We start from the raw sequence: 16,996 nt of genomic DNA, 5'->3' as shown, positions 1-16,996 counted from the left end.
GGGGAGGGGAAATGATGCTCGCGGCTAATTGCAGCATGGTTGGAGAGCCGCTAAAGCTACTCAGCCGATGCCCCCCCCGCGTGCAATCATCATGTAGGTGACGATCCACAAGACGGTGAGTCCCTCCTTGGCAATGGACCCAGGACCGTCGTTTGCCCCTCACACATAGGTCAACCCCTGACAGGCCGAACAAAGGGTAGGACAAGCGGGACAGGTTTGGAACACGTCTAGAATCCTTCCGAGAACGTCAATTGGGACCAGCATTGTGCATCCTCATATGTAAATATCCGCGCGAGGTATGCTCAGCTTTCAGATTGGAGGAGTGTCCACTGACAAGGTTAAACTTATGGCTAAGACCGCCTCCTAACAACTGTATCCTTCCGTCACTACATAGTAACCTCCCTCCAAACAGACACGCTAGTCAAAAAACTATGTACTCCTCTTTCCTCACTCCCAGAGCACCTGCAGCGGCACCATTGATCCAGTCAAACGGAGTCCAAGTAGACATTACGTACTTTATATGCTCTGGGTATACTTCTCCTTAACTCCCACAGCCAACGCGACAGACGACGACGACCAGGACCCCAACAGCGCACAACATCATCAACTTGCCCCATTCACATTCTCTCCGGCGGTTGGTGACACCGCCTCGACCCCCGCGGCCGCCACAGCAGCTGCAAACTCCTCGGCACTCGGCGTAGGCGGCACTTCTGCACCACCACCACCAGGGCCATCCTCCTTGCCGCTCACATCTCCATTGCTAGCGCTCGACTGCGCCATCTCCCTCCTCCGCCTCCTCATCCGTCTTTCCTCGTCCGCCGTCTGCCGCCTCGATCTCCTCAAATTCTCCCGCTTCTCGGCATCCGCCGGATCGTCCGTCCCGTCCGCGCCGCTGCGCATGCCCTGCAATAGCAACGCCGCCCGCTGTGCGACATCGTCTTCCTCCCCGCCGGCACCAGCAGCGGCGGCGGCGGCGGCGGCAGCATCAGCATCTTTTGCAGCAGTCGGGCTCAACAAGTCCGTCTTGGACGTCTTCCCATCCTCATCGGTAACCTCGGACCCGGGGTTCTGATCAAGCTGCAACCCGCCGGCCTCGCTCTGGGCCTGGCCCTGTGTCGACGCCTCCGAGCCGAGATCGGGCATCTTCTGCCCTGACGCAATGCGTACCTGATGGCGGTCCTTGAGCCGGGCGCGCCGACGCCTATCTCTCTGATCTCTCGCCTGGGGCGCTGCGGCGCGCAGCTTCTCGAGCAGGCTATCCATGGCGCCCGTGCTCGTCGGGCTGACGGGCATGCCCTCGGTGGCCTGGGCCGCCTTGAGCGCGTTCTTGCGCTTCATCGACGCCTCGTTCTTCCTTCTCTGCTCTTCGAGCTGCACGTTCTTGGTGTGCGATTTCTTCCAATCGGTGATGAACAGCGCCAGTTTGGAGAAGAAGTCGCGCCGCGCGTTCTCGTCGGTAGGGTCTTCGCCGTAAAAGGCCATAATATCGTTGTATGTGCGTACCATTTCCTCCAGGTACACCTGCATTTGCTCTGCTTTCCGGCGCGCGTCCTTCATGCAGCGCTGCACGACCTGCGCCACGCGATCCTGCGGGTGGAATTTCTTGGGGTCGGCCAGGTTGCCTGAATCAAGCGACATCTGTACGTTGCGGACGTTGTCAATGTACTTCTTTGCGTCCGCCTGCAGTTGCTCAATGTTGATTTTTTGAGCCGTCAAGACACCGGCAATATCGTCGGCGAAGTTACCCCATTCCGGATACTGGTGGCGGACGATGCGCTCCACGAGATCGGCCAGCGTGGACTGGTTCTTGTCGTCCTTGACCATGCCCAGCCTCGCAAGTGAAGAGAGCTTGAAGCCGCGGGCCTGTTTGTTCGCATCGTTCATGTAGTTGCCGATATCCAAAATAAGGCCGAGAATGTTCATCAACGAGACCGAATCCCGAAGCGACTCGGATACGTTGACAACCTGACGCATCTTCTCCGTGATCTCATCATAGTCGGCCTCGAAGCTGCGCGTCAATGCGAGCGCCCGCATCCTGCTCTTCCAGTAGTGATGCAGCTCAAACGCCGTCTGTAGATAGATTTGGTCCTGCCTGGTGAGCTCGGACGGGTCTTGTTCCCGGTTTTCTTTGTTGGCTTCGGGGCCTGTCCAGTCCTTGCTATACGGCGCCATGAGCTTGGCTGTGTTATCAGGGATATTGCAGATCTCCTCCTTCTGCAAGAAATCCATAACCACGGGGTTGTCGAGTACTTCCTTGTCACAGTGAATAATCATCTGTACGACCTTTTCAACGGAATACTGCGAATATTTGGCAAGGGCAATTTCTGCTCAAGGATTAGTACTTGTCTTGTCATCTTGACCTTTGGCTGTGCGGCGAGGGGCTTACCGAAGGCTTTCCGCAGATCGTTCGAGATGATCTGCTTCTTGTCGTCCTTCTTGGCTGTCCCTTGGCCGATCTGCTTGATCTCCTTTGCCATGAACAGCTTTTCCACCTCGTCAAGGATACCCTTCCGACTAAGCTCTAGATACTTCTCCTCTCTCTCCTCTGCCGATGGCGTGTGCGCAGCCCAGTGGGTGGCAACCGGGGAGTCGACTTTCTCCCAGTGGAGAGCCTTGAGCTTCTTCTTAGGTCGAGCAATGGACAGGCCGAGGGACGGTGCCTGGGTGAAATCCTGTTGCCTGGATAAGAAGTGACCTGACATTGCACCCGGTCCGGGCATTGGCGGGGGCGGAGGCGGCGGCATGCCTTTGGCGCCGGGCAAAGGAGGGGGCGGAGGGGGCGGCGGAGGTGCACCGGAAAGTTTGCCGGGCATCGGAGGCGGTGGTGGCGGCGGAGGCGGCGGAGGTCCGCCCGTAGCCGGAGGCGGGGCACCCGGGAGCTTGCCAGGCAGAGGAGGAGGCGGTGGTGGAGGGGGTGGAGGAGGGCCGCCTGGGACTTGGCCGGGAGCCGAGGGGGCCACAGGGGGCGGGGCACCAGGGATGTATCCCGGTAATGGTGGAGGCGGAGGAGGGGGTGGGGGCCCGCCCGCGGTTGTTGGAGCGGGTACACGGGGACTGGTGTCGGTAACTTTGATCTTGGGAGGCTCGGTGTCGCTGGGAGTGACGGGGAACTGCGATTCCAGGCTCGGATGTGATGGGCCGGTTGTAACGCCTTCTCCTTCCGAATCGCTCGCGTCGAATCTCTTAACCTTGTCTTGTAGTTCGTTGAACATACCGGCGGCTTGTTTAGGATCCATGACGGGCCGCTTGATCTCAACCAACCGAGGCTTCTCGTAGACGATGCCCTCATCATCCTCGACGGTATCTTCGGCTTCCTCTTCCAAGATATCGTCGGCTTGTTCGATACGGGAACTGACTGGCTTTCTTGGGATGCGAGTCGATCTTTGGACACTACCAAGCATGCTGTTGGTGAAGTCCCTAGGCGGAGCGCCGGCACTGAGGCCTGAATCTCCGAACCCATCCATTTCCTCGCGCAAGGCTCGCAGCCTGTCTGATGGGCCGATGGCCTCGCCCCAGACCCTGCCTTCCAGCTTGTATACGGTCTTTTGCCGCTCGAGCTGCATCTGGAGGCGCTCCATGAGCTTCTCCCGATCCAGGATACCCTGCATACGCGCTGGATCTTCGTCACCCAGCTTGCTGCCTTTGGCAGCATTCGAGGCGGCCACGTCTTGGGCGTCGCGAAGCATAAGGTACAGCTCTCGCGTCTCCAGCTCATACCGCTGGGCTTCCTTTGCCCTGAGCGTCTGCATACTTTCCAGCTCAGACTTCAGCCCCTCAGTCAGCCGCCGTTGCGCTTCTATGAACCTTGCCTGCTCGTCGATCTGCTTTTGAAGCTTGGCAACAAGCCCGTCAGCGCCCAACGCCAACTTCTCCCTAAGCTCATCCCTCTCAGCCATCGCAGCCTCGGCGATCTGCCGCGACTCGGTCGCCTCATCGAAGGCCTGGCGAGCCTCCGAGTCGGTGTGCAGTTTATCGAGTAAGCTCTGGACGGTGAAGTTGAGGCTTTGCTTGAGGTCCATGTCCGGCAACCGCCGGTCCATTGCCACGTAGCTGAGCATCGAGTCGACTAGCTGGAACATACGGAGGCGTTCCTCGCCATCGTTGTCCCTTATCAGGAGCAGATGTTGCAGCGCCGATATGAAGTAGTCCTGTGTCTTACTTCCTTTCAGACGCTGCTGGATCGCATCCACGATCTGGACCGGATCGTTCAGGTCTCTGACTTCGCCGTCCACGCTATCCTTGATACTGCTATTCTCCCGCTCCAGCATATCCTCATAGTCGATGGCCTCGTTGGTCCGGAACCGCTCGATCTGCTTGTCGATAAGCTCGTATTGGAAGGACTCCATCTTGGTCAAAATCCGCTTGATGCCGCATGCTGTGAACTGCGCCCTGATATGAACGCGCAGCTGGAGGTCCTTTTCCGGGGCATCGATCAACATGTTGATCAGGATGAGCGTCGCAACAGCGTATTCCATTAGCAGGTTCTCCATGCCGATGCCGCCGCTGCGCACTTCGTCGCTCGCACCGACCAGACTGCCCATCTTCCCTCGGCCATCGACCGTGACTTCGACTAGGCGCATCCAGGCGTCGAAGCGCCCGTTCTCGCCCTGCTGGTTCTTGGCAACATCCATGGCCTCGATGACCTTGACATGCCCCTTACCATCCGACCAGTGGCATAGGAAGGTCAAGACTTCGCTGACGAGCTTCCGAGTCGTGAGCCGAGGCGAGATAAGGCACGTCGCCAGCGCCACAAGGACCTGCTGGTGGGCCAGAGCGTCATCTGCCCCGAACTTGTTGTTCATCAGGGCCTTGAGACACTTGACGATATCGTACTCGCGGTCCAGGTTCTTGTCCCCCTTGCCCGCGTCCTGTGCCTGGCCCATGGCGCCTCGACGGTTGAGCTTCATGAGGACATTGGTCAGGGCTACCTGGCCCTGGCATTCGATGAAGCGCTTGACCCAACCGATCTGCTGCGTACGCAAGTTGACCTCCAAGCTTCCAAAGCCCTTTGTGTCGAGAGAGTTCTCCATGACCTTGCGTACGTACCACTCCGGGCTGCCCTCCTCGTCCGGGAGCTGGCTAAGGTCGACATTGCTGTATTGACCAACCTTGGCGGTGTTCCGGCGCTTCTGCTCGCCCTGCCACTCGGTAAGGGCGTCCTGGTAGATCAGGGTCCATTTCTTTTGTGCGGGATACGCCACCATCTGGCGCTTGGCCTGGTCTGGAAGGTTGTGCCAGCCCCGCTTCTGCATCAACGCCAGGAACATCTGCTCAATCACGCCGTCATCATCGGGCTTCGGCAACTGGAACCCCTCGCTCGTCTGATATCCGGAGGGGAATTTCGTTAAGCGGTGCCCATCCCGGGGGGAGTGGGGAGAAAGGTAGGACGAGGTCGGGGACGGCGCACTGGGAGTTGCTGCTTGTGCTGGTCTTGGTGAGCAATGGGCCGCGCTTTGCTCAAAGTAGGATGCTGCATTACCTGACAAGACGCTCAAGTTATCGGCTGAACTGCGCCCCGCGGAGGTCATGTAAGAGTTGTACCGCGAACTATGGGAGCCGGCCAAGCTGCTGTCCCTGGGCGGACCCCACTGCTGGTACTGGGCCTGGCGGCCGGTGGAGGCCATCGTGATGTTGTACGCGCCGGGTGGCGGGCGCGGCCCGGAGAGGTAGGGAGTCGAGACATGGTCAAAACTGGGATACTGGTGGAAGTCGCTAGTAGCCTTGTTCAGCTGGTGCGGCAATGGCTCTCTTCGGACTGGCATCTGATCGCCTTGCGGGAGGTAATCGACGGGGAGGGGCGAGCGGTGGTCGGCGCTGACGCTTTCGTATGGAATTGTTGTCATGACACCGGCCATCATGTTGATCCCAGACTCGGCTGAGCTGGGGCGGTCGATGGATATGACTGAGGATTCTCTTTGGTGGCGCGAGGTGCGCGAGCTTACAGAGCCCGAGGTGTTGTCGTTGTTGGCGGCCAAGTGGCGACCGTCATCGCCCGCGTTTTTCTTGTCGGCCTTGTTCTTGGATCGGTGGAAGAATGACGAGGCCTTCCCGCTGGCGGAGGCGCGGGACTTGTCGTAGGAAGACATGGTGTCGGCGGGACGTGTGAAACAGCAGCCGCTTCTCTTTGCGGCGGGCAGTGAGCCGCCAGTGTTTGGTTTCTGGACAGAGCCGGTACAGATAGCCGTCAATCAATGCGTTGGAGATGTGGGCCGATTCTTGGGGCGTGTGATATTGCCGTCAATGGACTCGATGTCTCAGGCCCAGGGCGCATCGCATCATGTTCTCGGGGGAAGTAGCCGGGGTCTGGATGCAGCAAGTCGCAAGGCCGGGGGGTGTGCTTCTGTGCATAAATCGGGAATTGTTTAGCATGAGGACTGGATGAGAGCACTCGCTAAGGTTCTGCGGCATAGCGCAAAGTCGACGGGAACCCTGACATACGCGGGCTGCAGCTATTCCGGATAGTGAGCGGTGCGATCGTCGGGCAGGTTGGTGGGTTGACGGGTTGACAGGCTGTCAAGTTGGCAGAGTTGAGTTGACAAGGCGCCGTCTCGCTCTGGCTCGCGCGTTGGGCCGGGTCGACGAAAACCGCCAACGGCTTGTGTCTGGTGTTCTCGCACGGTGCGTGCAAAGTGCTTCGTGAATAACTCGCGACAAAGGGAATGTCTGTTTCGAACTTCAGTGGGAAAAGAATGGCGTGCAGGCCCCCGCGGAACACCTCCGGGATGTTTGTAGGGTTCTGGACCGGCGGAGCAATAATCAACCTAACGAATGCGATGCTAGAGGACACCCTGCTCGGCGACGATGCCACAATTGCAGAATCGCAGAATCGATAAGCAAGGGGAATTGGCCGAAAGGGGGGGGGGGGGGTCTGTGATCTGAAACGGGCCTGGTTGAACGTAGACAGGGGGCCATGCGGCAGCCTGTGCACGGCCTGCTGCTCAGATCCCAGCGTGCTGCTTTTCCCCCGCGGGCCTGCAGCGCGGACGCAAGCGAATCACGGAAACAACCACTAGCTTCGATCGAGAAAGCACGTTTGTTTCATTGGATCTCGCTCTCTTTCTCCTTTCAGGGCTGCCATGGTTTTTTTTTTTTTTTTTTCCCCCTTGAGAACTTTGTCACAGTGGTAGGTAGGAAAGGTACATTACCACGAGGGACACAGGCGCCAGATGTTTGGATCTGCATCCGCTGCAGCAGAAAGGCCAACAGCACGTGAAGAAGCCCCTGTCTCCTTGGCAAAACCCCGAAAAGCAGCTGCCCAGCCAAACAGGTGCGAAACATCCTAATGGTGACTAGTTCTGGTGTTGCCGTTTTCTTCATCGCATGTTCCAGAATAATCACGTACATACGCCGTGCACTACATACACATTCGAGCATATGATATACATGCCGCACATACTGGCCAACATTGGCCGCCGGCGACCATCGGCCAACGTCGAGATGAGCACCCCGCTAGCAGCCCAGCCCCTGAATTTAGCTGGCAACCTTCCTGAGATCGAATCAGGTAATAACCGAAGGTCCACTACTTCTAGAATTTGATGTCATTAAAGTCCTCACACTCCAAAGCTAACTCCCGATGGATGCATTTACTGTAATTTTCAGCTTCCCGCGACATTTGCGTCGTCGTGCCCGCCCCCCTCCCCTCCACCACGCCCATACCGTGTGTACAGTAAAGTACATAACATTATGGGTGTTGACCAGTAGAAGTAGTCAGTAATGTTAGCATTTATTGATCAACAGCTGTAACTTTAAACTGTTAACTACAATTTCTTCTAGCATCATGCTGGCAAAATGCCTGGCGTCTCTGGCCTCCCTGCCCTGGATTCTTCGACAACGCTGGCCAGGCCGACGCCGCTGACGAAGAGTTGGCTAGGGTTCTGGCTTGTGTTTCTGGGGTTGCTGGATGCCGAGAGGACCCACAGGGCTCCGTCGAGTTGGCGCCAAGACAGCTCCAAGCTGCTTCAATTGCAGGAGGTGCTGATTGCGACAACTGCATCGCATAGTTACCTTGTTGTCCGTGCATCTCGCGGCTGTGTGTGGCACAGCTGATGTCCAACAACTTTGTTCACATTAGAGACGACGGCCCAAAGTTTAATGCCCAGCTAATGCGCGCGCTCTATCTCGCAAGCCTCCTAGTGTTGAAGTTGTCGTCCATCGCCCCCTGACGTTGCCCCGGCCGCGTTGTCCAAGTTGGGACGGGGACACCATGGGAGCGACATTTTCGGTAGTCAAAGTAAGCGTTTGACACGAATCCAAAAACGGCTCTCCCACCGAAACAAACTACTTGTGTCGTGTTACTGACCTTTTGTGCGACAGACGCTGATTGTCCCGGCCGTCATCTCGCTCATCCTCTTCCTCGTCACAACCTACGCCGTCATCCCGCTCTGGCAGCGCTACCGCAACCGCTATAGCCAATATCTCCCGCTCGAAACAATATCGAACCAAACACTATCGCTTCGAGCGAGAATGCAGGGCGCTATGGCGCGGTTCATGATGCCGTCAGCGTGGAGAGCTAGGGTGTCCGACCACCTCGTCGTGGCCGAGCGAAGCTCGTTCGACTCGGATGAGGGGGAGGAGCTTGGTGAGGTGGACGAGCCCACTGCGAGGCGGGTACTGGATCATCGGAGGGATAATGATGCCATCGACAGCACAAGGAGACTAAGCAGAGAGTCAGTCTAGACGGTCGCCCCTGTCCCGGATCTTGCAAGCTAACTCTGCGGCGGTAGCCTAGAGGAGGGGTTCATGGATGACAGTGACGAAGAGTCCGGAAGCGCTTTGGGGCGATAGATTTCTCGATGACATGTTATTCATTTCCTTACGGGTGTCTAGTTCAAAGCGACAACCTGATTTTTTGAGGAGTTGGTAGATTTTATCAAAGACCCGGTTTTTGCATTCTAAGAACGCTTCCTTACAAGCATGTGTCTCGGCCATGACAGCCGTGGCTGATTCAGAAAAGTCTGCCGTAGATACCTATTTCGAGATTTCGCGGCCACAGCCAACGAATCCTGCACTGTTGGCCAAGCACCCCAGATGTGCAAACACCACGTGGGATCTCCAACAGGTGGGGTCAAGACCCAGACGTGGCCGACGCTGATCGCCTTGTGATAACCTTGGCCTCGATAGTCTAAAGAGTTGACCTTGGAAACACTCATGTTATACGCAAAAATCGAGAAGGTGGCTTACATCTCAATGTTAGCATACGGCGTCTTGGGGCGCTTGTAACAGAATGCCGGCTATGAAGACCGCGTCAGTGTTGCCTGCGGCATCTTGCACAGCGGCACACCTAATCCTTGCTCTTCTGTCGTCACTCGTCAGATCGATAAGAGAGTAGTGGGCTAAAGACGCTAACGCTTATAGGCATGCGGATGGCTAGATTTATGACCCTAACCAGGATTCAGAAATCCCACTTCTGCAAGCCAAGTCTGCCCCTCCGATTTGCGCTTCGAGGCAGAAGTCTACCGAATCTCTTCATCTTTCCCTGTCGACTAGTAAGCTTGCCACCGCCAACCCAACCATTTTTTTATTCTTAAGAGTCCGAGCCTGTCATCTTCTAGATACCATATAGTTCCTAATTTTTCCTACAGACGCTCTCGCATGTTTCCTCATCCTAGGTAGCAGCACACAATCACAGAAAACATGCCAACCCCCGAGGAGCAGGCTGTCGCGCTCAAGAACCAAGGCAACAAGGCCTTCGCCGCGCACGACTGGCCAACTGCGATCAATTTTTACACCAAGGCCATCGAGCTGAATGACAAGGAGCCGACATACTGGTCCAACAGAGCTCAGGTTTGTGCCACTCCAGCAGCCCCACCCCTCCCCCCGCGCCGCCAGCCTCGGTATTCTTAGTCGCGTGGCTGACCCGAATGTCGTTCTGCAGGCGCATCTAAAGACAGAAGCGTACGGCTATGCTATCAGAGATGCTACGAAAGCCATCGAACTTAATCCAGGTTTCATCAAGGTGCGCAAGGCCGCCGCTTCGGCTCGAGCCGCTACCCAAGGCTGACGGTTCCACGACACATAGGCCTACTATCGCCGAGCAACTGCGTACGCCGCTATTCTGAAGCCCAAAGATGCCGTAAAAGACTTCAAGACGTGTGTAAAGATCGATCCTAGCAATAAGGATGCCAAGCTCAAGCTGGTTGAGTGCGAGAAGATTGTGCGCCAGCTCGCCTTCTTCGCCGCCATCGAGGTCGGAGAGGAGCCGTCGGCAGCCGAGGGGCTCGATGTGGATTCGATTGCCGTGGAGCCCGCGTACGACGGCGTGCGGCTAGAGGGGGAGATGACGCAAGAGTTCATCGACGACATGATGGAAAGATTCAAGAACGGCAAGACGATACACAAGAAATATGTCTACCAGATCATCCTAGCCGTCAAGAAGCTCGTGTATGACGAGCCTACCATGGTCGAGGTCGACATTCCCGAAGGGGTGGAGCTCACTGTATGCGGCGACACCCACGGTGAGTCCAACCGGTTTTCTCCCAGGCACGACATGTGGCGAATACTGACTTGCTGCGAATAGGCCAGTACTTTGACCTGATGGAACTGTTCAGGTTAAACGGTACCCCGAGCGACAAGCACTGGTACCTGTTTAACGGCGACTTTGTGGACAGGGGGTCTTGGTCGACCGAGATTGCGCTAGTGCTCTACGCCAATAAGTGGTTGAGGCCGAATTGCTTCTTTATCAACCGGGGCAACCATGAAACAGACGACATGAATAGGGTGTATGGCTTCGAGGGCGAGTGCAAAGCAAAGTATAACGAGCGGTGAGTGCGAGTTCTTGTTACGACATCATTCGGCGACTAACAGGGGGTTACAGTGTGTTCAAGCTGTTTTCGGAGAGCTTTTCCGCCCTACCCTTAGCGACCCTGATTGGCAAGAAGTACTTCGTACTGCACGGCGGTCTCTTCTCGGATGATAACGTCACACTAGACGATATCCGGAAACTGGATAGGCATAAACAAAGGCAGCCGGGCCAGGCAGGTCTAATGATGGAGATGCTGTGGACAGATCCTCAGGCGGAGCCAGGCAGGGGGCCAAGCAAGCGTGGCGTGGGCATGCAGTTCGGTCCTGATGTTACCAAGAGGTTCTGCGAAAAGAACGGCCTCGAAGCCGTCATTCGGAGTCACGAGGTCAGGATGGATGGCTATGAAGAGGAGCACGATGGGAAGTGCATCACTGGTATGTTCCTTTCCGGCTGTCATACAGTCTGTTGGTTGCGATGCTAACATGTGCTGCCGCAGTCTTCTCGGCGCCCAAGTATTGCGACATGACCGAGAACAGGGGAGCGTATATCAACATCGGCCCCGACTACAAACTCAAGTTCTCGCAGTTCGATGCCGTCCCTCACCCCAACATCCGGCCTATGGTGTGTCAACCCCGGCCAGACGTCGGTCGTCTCCAAGAATCCATACTAATCACCTTTCCAGGCGTACGCTCATAACTCGTTGATGTCGTCCCTAATGTAGCCGCGGTTGTTGGTATATAGAGGAATGAGACCAGACGAGCTGGCGCACGGGGATCTAGAGGCTGTCGCATACCCATGGGTAATTCACCACAGGACATTGGCGTTTTCGGGACCCAGGCCGGCGGTGTTGTGATATGATTTGGGCGGTCGACTCTAGGAAGAGAAACGTTGAAGCGCTCTTCAGGTCGGGAGGGGACGGCAGCATGACCTAGCAAGCATACATTCGTGCAGCGTATATGCGAAAAGGCAGTGGCTCTTTCGCCTCGCATTTTGCAAAGCACGCCAGACAAGCCAGCTCTCTCTCTCTCCCTCTTTGCGCATACCGAACACGACGTACGCATGTGCTTGTGAACAACCAGACCAACCAACTGACTGACTAGCTTCCCCCGCCCCTCCAAACCCCCCTCGTAGAACAAACAATTCACGAAGTCCACAACCCCGCCTCCTCCTCCCGCCCAAGTAAACTCCCCAGCCAATCCCCGCACGCCTTCAACTGCAGAAGCATCGTCGTCCCGCCGCCATGGCTGGCCGTTCCAGGGTACGCCGTCACGGCCGCGGCGAAGGCGCCCAGGTCCGGCCGGGGCACCCGCACCCACGCCGAGGCGCCCCGCACCGCGAGGATGTCGACGCCCATGCCCGCGCCCGTGTCGCCCAGGAACTGCCGGAGCGCCGAGGTCAGGTAGGCGCGCACTTGGAGCGTGTCCAGGGGCGGTCCCTCGCGCGCCTGATCGGGAGCGGTCGGGCTTAGGGAAAGGTGGGCGTAGGCGAAGGGGGGGGACTTGACGGTTGTCTGGAAGAGGGTCTGGGACTTCTTGGCGGGTTTGGGTTGCGGTTTGGCGCTGGGGAGTGGATGGTCATCGTTGTTGTTGTTGTTGTTGTCGTCGTCGTCGATGTCTATGTCCATTGCGCTGCCTGGCTCGAGGTGTGGGTTTGAGGACATGGTTAAGTGGTTGGGTGGTTGAGGGTCTGAATTACTTTGTGGCGGTATCGGTGAGATTGATGGTGTGTAAGTCGATGATAGAGTGTCGGTTTTCACGAGCTTGTGAAGTTTTAGGGTGTTTTGCTAGGTGTTATGATGACCGATTTTGTGTAATAGATAAAAGGACAGTGCGGGCTGAATATCGGTGTTTATTTTCAGGTTCAAGATGAGTTGTGCTCTGTTTGTAGTGTAAAATCGTTGTAATGCCGGTGTCTTTCTACTTGAACATTGTTTTCTGGATTCAAGTCGAGGCTAATAAACAAGGCTGTTCCAGGGTGGATATCTTAGTACTGAGGTGCTGCCCCGGTTCATGCACATGTATGCATATGTGCGGATCGGTACGACGTCAGGCTTGCAACAACCCCTGCTCCTGCATACCTTCCAGTCTAAGTCAAGGAAAACAGGACTTGACGACCACTCGCCATCATCAGATGAGCATCAACAATCAACAGTAACCACAGGCTTCCTTCTATTTTATCCAAATTTCATCATTTCACAGCCTAGAGTATGCAAGCGGGTTTCAATTAACCCTCAGCCGTCCGACCAGCTACAACCAGGTATCAGCGGTGTGTTGCTCAGAAACCGGAGCTATGGTCCCGTCTCAGAATTCATCAGCTTGCATCTCAAGAACCCGTAGGCAAAGTAGCTGAACTGGCAGGCCCTATCCTGTTAAAACTGATCAAACACGCCCAACACCATGGACCTCACCGCCTCAGACTTTGTTCACTTCGGTGGATTCATCCTCTCCGGCGTGATCCCCATCGTGCGATTTCTCCTAATCAATCCCACGCTATGGGTGTTCGGCCTCTTGTTCGCAATCATTACCACGGTGCTGCACATTGTGTGGTTTCCCTTCAGCGTAGGGTTTTACATCGCCGCCTTGCCGTTACGATCCATCATATCCATAGTCCACGAACTAGAGGTCCGTCTATAACCCCTGTTTGTCTTACCATAATACACTAACCAACCGCTTCCATCCAGCCGGTAATACTATGGGTACGTTTTGCATCACCTCTCAACCCAAAACTCCAAGCCCCTTTTTTTTAACTCAACCCCCAACCTCGCAGATGTCAAACGCCGTTATCATCGGCGCCACAGCAGGCGGCTTCATAACCCTCCTCACCGTGGGCCTCATGAACACAATTGACTACTACTTCCCCCAGCCCCCATCACCCCCGCTTCGGTCAGCAACAGCACCAGGCCGTCCCCGCCTAAAAGATAGTGACGCTAGTGCTGCCGGTAGCGACGACGAGTGGGACATCTCCTCGTCGTCCGAGGAGCTGAAGAGCAGAGTCGATCCTGGGACGAGATTGGGCCGGCGGTGGGGGAAGGCAAGGGCACCGCCCATCGCCAGCACTAGCACGGGACGCCGGCGGACGCCGGCCGGCGTTCTGGTGGAGGATACGATCCACGAAGAGGAGTCATCATCCGAGTAGGAGACCATGGCGACGTCCGGGCTGGGGGGGCCGGGTGGTGGTGATGAGCGTGGGGAGAGTAGTCGCGGTGGTAGAGCTTGACTCCGGTCTGGTTTAGTTCGGCTCAGCGGTTGGTTTGTTTTTGTCTCATTCACTTGAGAGCCGACTTGCATGTATTAATAGATGCCAGCGCTCTTGGACAGGGCATTCGTGTAATAAGTAGGATTAACATAATGTATCATGGCAGCGGGCAGCGGTTGTAATCCGCAATCCCGTATGATTCCTCGCTCGCTGCCAATCAAGGCATCATTGACAATTGTCCTGACGCCATTGCTAGCTAAAGAGCCAATGCCTCTTTATGCCCCGAAGCCTGTTTGGCCTAAGAGCTTCGCTAACAGGATATCTCCCGCCCCTGATTACTCTTGGTATCTCTGGAACTGTCACCCGGATCCCGTTTCTGGACCTCTCGTGCAAGTGAATGCGGCCGCAACGGGCCATCCCTCCTTTCCTAGCCAAACAATCAAACCACGGGCCTCGATTGACGACCGTAGTATGAACCCGGTTATTATCTGCGGTACATATCCCGGTCCCTATCTCGATCCCGATCTCTATCCCTGTCCCAGTCGCGAATCGGCGACCGGCTGCGACTCCTCGTCCGACTTGCCCGCGCTCTATCGTCATAATCGCGCCTCCTGTCCCAGTCGTGCCGCTTATCGTCCCGGTCGTCCCTGCGGCGCCGGTCGTCTCTTCTCGGCGCGTCGCGGTCATAACTGGGTATGTACGTGTCAATGTCCTGCCGACCGCCCCCTCCACCGCGAGGCCGCCCACCCCGTTCCCGATATCCGTCCGGATGATCGCCTGCGTAGTCAGCCGGCGGGGGGGGGCGAGGCGGCAGTCCCCTATCCCTATGCCATGCGGGCACTCGTTCATCCGCTGGTGGCGGTCCCCGGCTGTTCCGCGGGTAGCGGCCGCCGTTGACACCATTTCGACTGCCGAAGCCGTCGCCGCTGAAACCTGCATTGGGGCCGTCGTGGGGGCCGCGGCCTACCGTGCCTCCTTTCGGCGCCGGCGGCAGCGCCGCTCTCCTATCGTGGAACTTCCTACGATCCAGCTCGTGGCTCTCTTCGAACGATGGCAACTCGCCAGGCTGTGCGGGGTGTGGGGCGGTTCGGAAATACGGATGCTGGAGGGCATCGATTGCGTTGATGCGTGTCCTCCAGTCCAGTTTGAGTAGTTCTCTAAGGAGGGAGACGGCGCCTGAGCCGTATTCCCTGAATCGCTGCGTCAAATTCCCCTGTCTGGGTCGGGGATGAATCGCCTCTGCACCGGGCAGGGATCGCCAGCCGGGCATGTTCGCGTCTGTCGGCGTGCCGCAGAGCTCAAAGATTATCTCGAGCTGGTGGCCGTCACTCTCGCCGGCAAGAATAGGTTTGCCAACCAACATCTCGCCAAATACGCACCTGGATGGAAATTAGCACAGCCGCTCAATGAGAGGGCGTCGGCAAGTCTCACCCTACACCCCACATGTCGATGGCTGTGGTGTATCGCTTCAGGTGCATCAGCAACTCGGGGGGCCGGTACCAGCGCGTCACCACCAAGCTCGTGTAGTCACGCCGCCCCTCACCACCTCCTTTCCCAGGCTTCGGCACTTCCCCATCGTAGTGTCTTGCAAGACCGAAATCGGCGATCTGCAGGATGCCCTTGTTGTTGATCAGAAGGTTGGCAGCCTTCATATCTCTGTGCAAGATATGATTCGCATGCAGATACCTGAGTCCCTCGAGCAGCTGCAGCATGTAGCACTTGATCTGGGGTTCGGTGAAGTGCACGGAGGGATTATCGAGCAGGCCCGAGAGATCGTGGTCCATGTAGGGGGTGACCATGTACATGATCGGTCTCTTCCGCTTGTCGGCTGGGGAGCGTGTTAGCATGGTGCTGCGGCAACACTCCCGTGGGCGGGGTGGACTTGCTGCTCCGAGCCGGGTGTTCAACGGCCATATCTTCCAAGCGCAAAATGTTCTTGTGTGAGAGCATCTTCAGCAGCTTGATTTCGCGGAGGGCCGTAATCGGGAACTGAGAATTGTCAGACGGGTCTGCATTCAGGGGAGCGCTGCGTGGGGCCACCGACGCCATCCTTCTCATTGTGCATGATGATCTTCTTAAGGGCAACTAGAGCACCGGTCCTCTTCGATCTCGCACGATGGACCTCACTAGAGAGAAGAATTAGCATTGGCGGGCCGTCATTGCCGATGCGAAGCTGGCGGAGATCTTACCCAAAGGTACCCTCGCCGAGCTTACCCAAGACCTCGTAGTCAGTGATCCGCGAACATCCCACAAAGCTGCTCCTAGGCCTCTGGTGGGCGAGCGCAAAACTCCGGGGAGACGGCGCGTTACCGCCTGTCGGCGGTTCGGGGATGCTCATCGTCGGCAGTGGCGTATTCTTATCTTCGTTCAAACCGCTCGTCAGATGTTGTGCTATGGCTTGGTACGACGCGAGATTGCGAAGCTCGTTGGAAACGAAGGAATCCCAGACGGAAACGACGTATTGGGGGGGAAGTGAGAAGACGTGGGCTCCTCAACCGGCCAGAAACGGCGACATGGCAAAGTCTGAAGCCTATTGTGTGCTTGCGATTGAAAATTACACACAATAGTCCAGGGGGTTGTCGAGCTGGAGTGACGGGCGCAGCGGCGAACTGTCGAAAGTTTAATGCGCCAAACTCGCACGACTTGCACGTTGCACCTTGCGGGACTGTGGTTCCCCAGAGCACAGACCAGCTCGCCCCCGAAGATGCTCTTCCGTTATCTGCAGAGCAGCCCCAATTATCAGGCACAAAATCCCCACCAAGCCTCGAGAGCTTCGGCAGCCCGGGTACGTACCAATGCCCCGGTCGATCGGAGCTCACCACTCAAACGACAACCGAGCCGACCTCACTTGACGCAGTGATCCGCGAAGCTCACTGGACCGCGACGACCTCCCACTACTTCTAACCCGTGCGCACCTCCAATCCGACTTGCCAGAGGGTGAGTCCTGATACTACCCTTCCTCGTCTCCCAATTGCACTCTAACAATTATTAATCAACTGTCCAGAAACAGCACGGACAAAAGCAATGGCCGGCCTAGGCAGACCTCCCGTTCCCCGGGCC

At 56.8% G+C, this 16,996-nt stretch overlaps 6 protein-coding genes across 6 annotated transcripts; 3 read left to right on the top strand and 3 right to left on the bottom strand.

The window, feature by feature from the left end:
- Window positions 1-603: 603 nt before the first annotated feature.
- Window positions 604-6,086, bottom strand: MFIFM68171_04543 (uncharacterized protein; the record flags this gene model as incomplete). Its single annotated transcript, XM_071059963.1, has 3 exons — window positions 604-2,324; window positions 2,387-5,416; window positions 5,480-6,086. 3 exons carry the CDS (start codon window positions 6,084-6,086, stop codon window positions 604-606), a joined length of 5,358 nt encoding a protein of 1,785 aa, XP_070916064.1.
- A 2,117-nt stretch (window positions 6,087-8,203) lies between these two features.
- On the top strand, window positions 8,204-8,784 carry MFIFM68171_04542 (uncharacterized protein; the record flags this gene model as incomplete). Its single annotated transcript, XM_071059962.1, has 3 exons — window positions 8,204-8,230; window positions 8,314-8,666; window positions 8,724-8,784. The coding sequence occupies 3 exons, from the start codon at window positions 8,204-8,206 to the stop codon at window positions 8,782-8,784; spliced, it is 441 nt and encodes a 146-aa protein (XP_070916063.1).
- Window positions 8,785-9,633: 849 nt separating this feature from the next.
- Window positions 9,634-11,462, top strand: PPT1 (Palmitoyl-protein thioesterase 1; the record flags this gene model as incomplete). Its single annotated transcript, XM_071059961.1, has 7 exons — window positions 9,634-9,783; window positions 9,875-9,955; window positions 10,019-10,454; window positions 10,517-10,760; window positions 10,814-11,175; window positions 11,238-11,362; window positions 11,424-11,462. The coding sequence occupies 7 exons, from the start codon at window positions 9,634-9,636 to the stop codon at window positions 11,460-11,462; spliced, it is 1,437 nt and encodes a 478-aa protein (XP_070916062.1).
- Window positions 11,463-11,882: 420 nt separating this feature from the next.
- On the bottom strand, window positions 11,883-12,401 carry MFIFM68171_04540 (uncharacterized protein; the record flags this gene model as incomplete). The annotated part of the gene is made up of 1 exon (XM_071059960.1): window positions 11,883-12,401. One exon carries the CDS (start codon window positions 12,399-12,401, stop codon window positions 11,883-11,885), a length of 519 nt encoding a protein of 172 aa, XP_070916061.1.
- A 736-nt stretch (window positions 12,402-13,137) lies between these two features.
- Window positions 13,138-13,876, top strand: MFIFM68171_04539 (uncharacterized protein; the record flags this gene model as incomplete). The annotated part of the gene is made up of 3 exons (XM_071059959.1): window positions 13,138-13,362; window positions 13,422-13,436; window positions 13,508-13,876. The coding sequence occupies 3 exons, from the start codon at window positions 13,138-13,140 to the stop codon at window positions 13,874-13,876; spliced, it is 609 nt and encodes a 202-aa protein (XP_070916060.1).
- A 544-nt stretch (window positions 13,877-14,420) lies between these two features.
- BUR1 (serine/threonine protein kinase, CMGC, CDC2/CDK sub) lies at window positions 14,421-16,274 on the bottom strand (the record flags this gene model as incomplete). The annotated part of the gene is made up of 5 exons (XM_071059958.1): window positions 14,421-15,315; window positions 15,368-15,764; window positions 15,823-15,925; window positions 15,981-16,062; window positions 16,126-16,274. 5 exons carry the CDS (start codon window positions 16,272-16,274, stop codon window positions 14,421-14,423), a joined length of 1,626 nt encoding a protein of 541 aa, XP_070916059.1.
- Window positions 16,275-16,996: the final 722 nt, after the last annotated feature.

Source organism: Madurella fahalii, assembly GCF_045866475.1.
Source record: "Madurella fahalii IFM 68171 DNA, scaffold_2, whole genome shotgun sequence".
Taxonomy (NCBI): domain Eukaryota; kingdom Fungi; phylum Ascomycota; class Sordariomycetes; order Sordariales; genus Madurella; species Madurella fahalii.
This window is presented reverse-complemented; position numbering and strand designations above follow the sequence as displayed.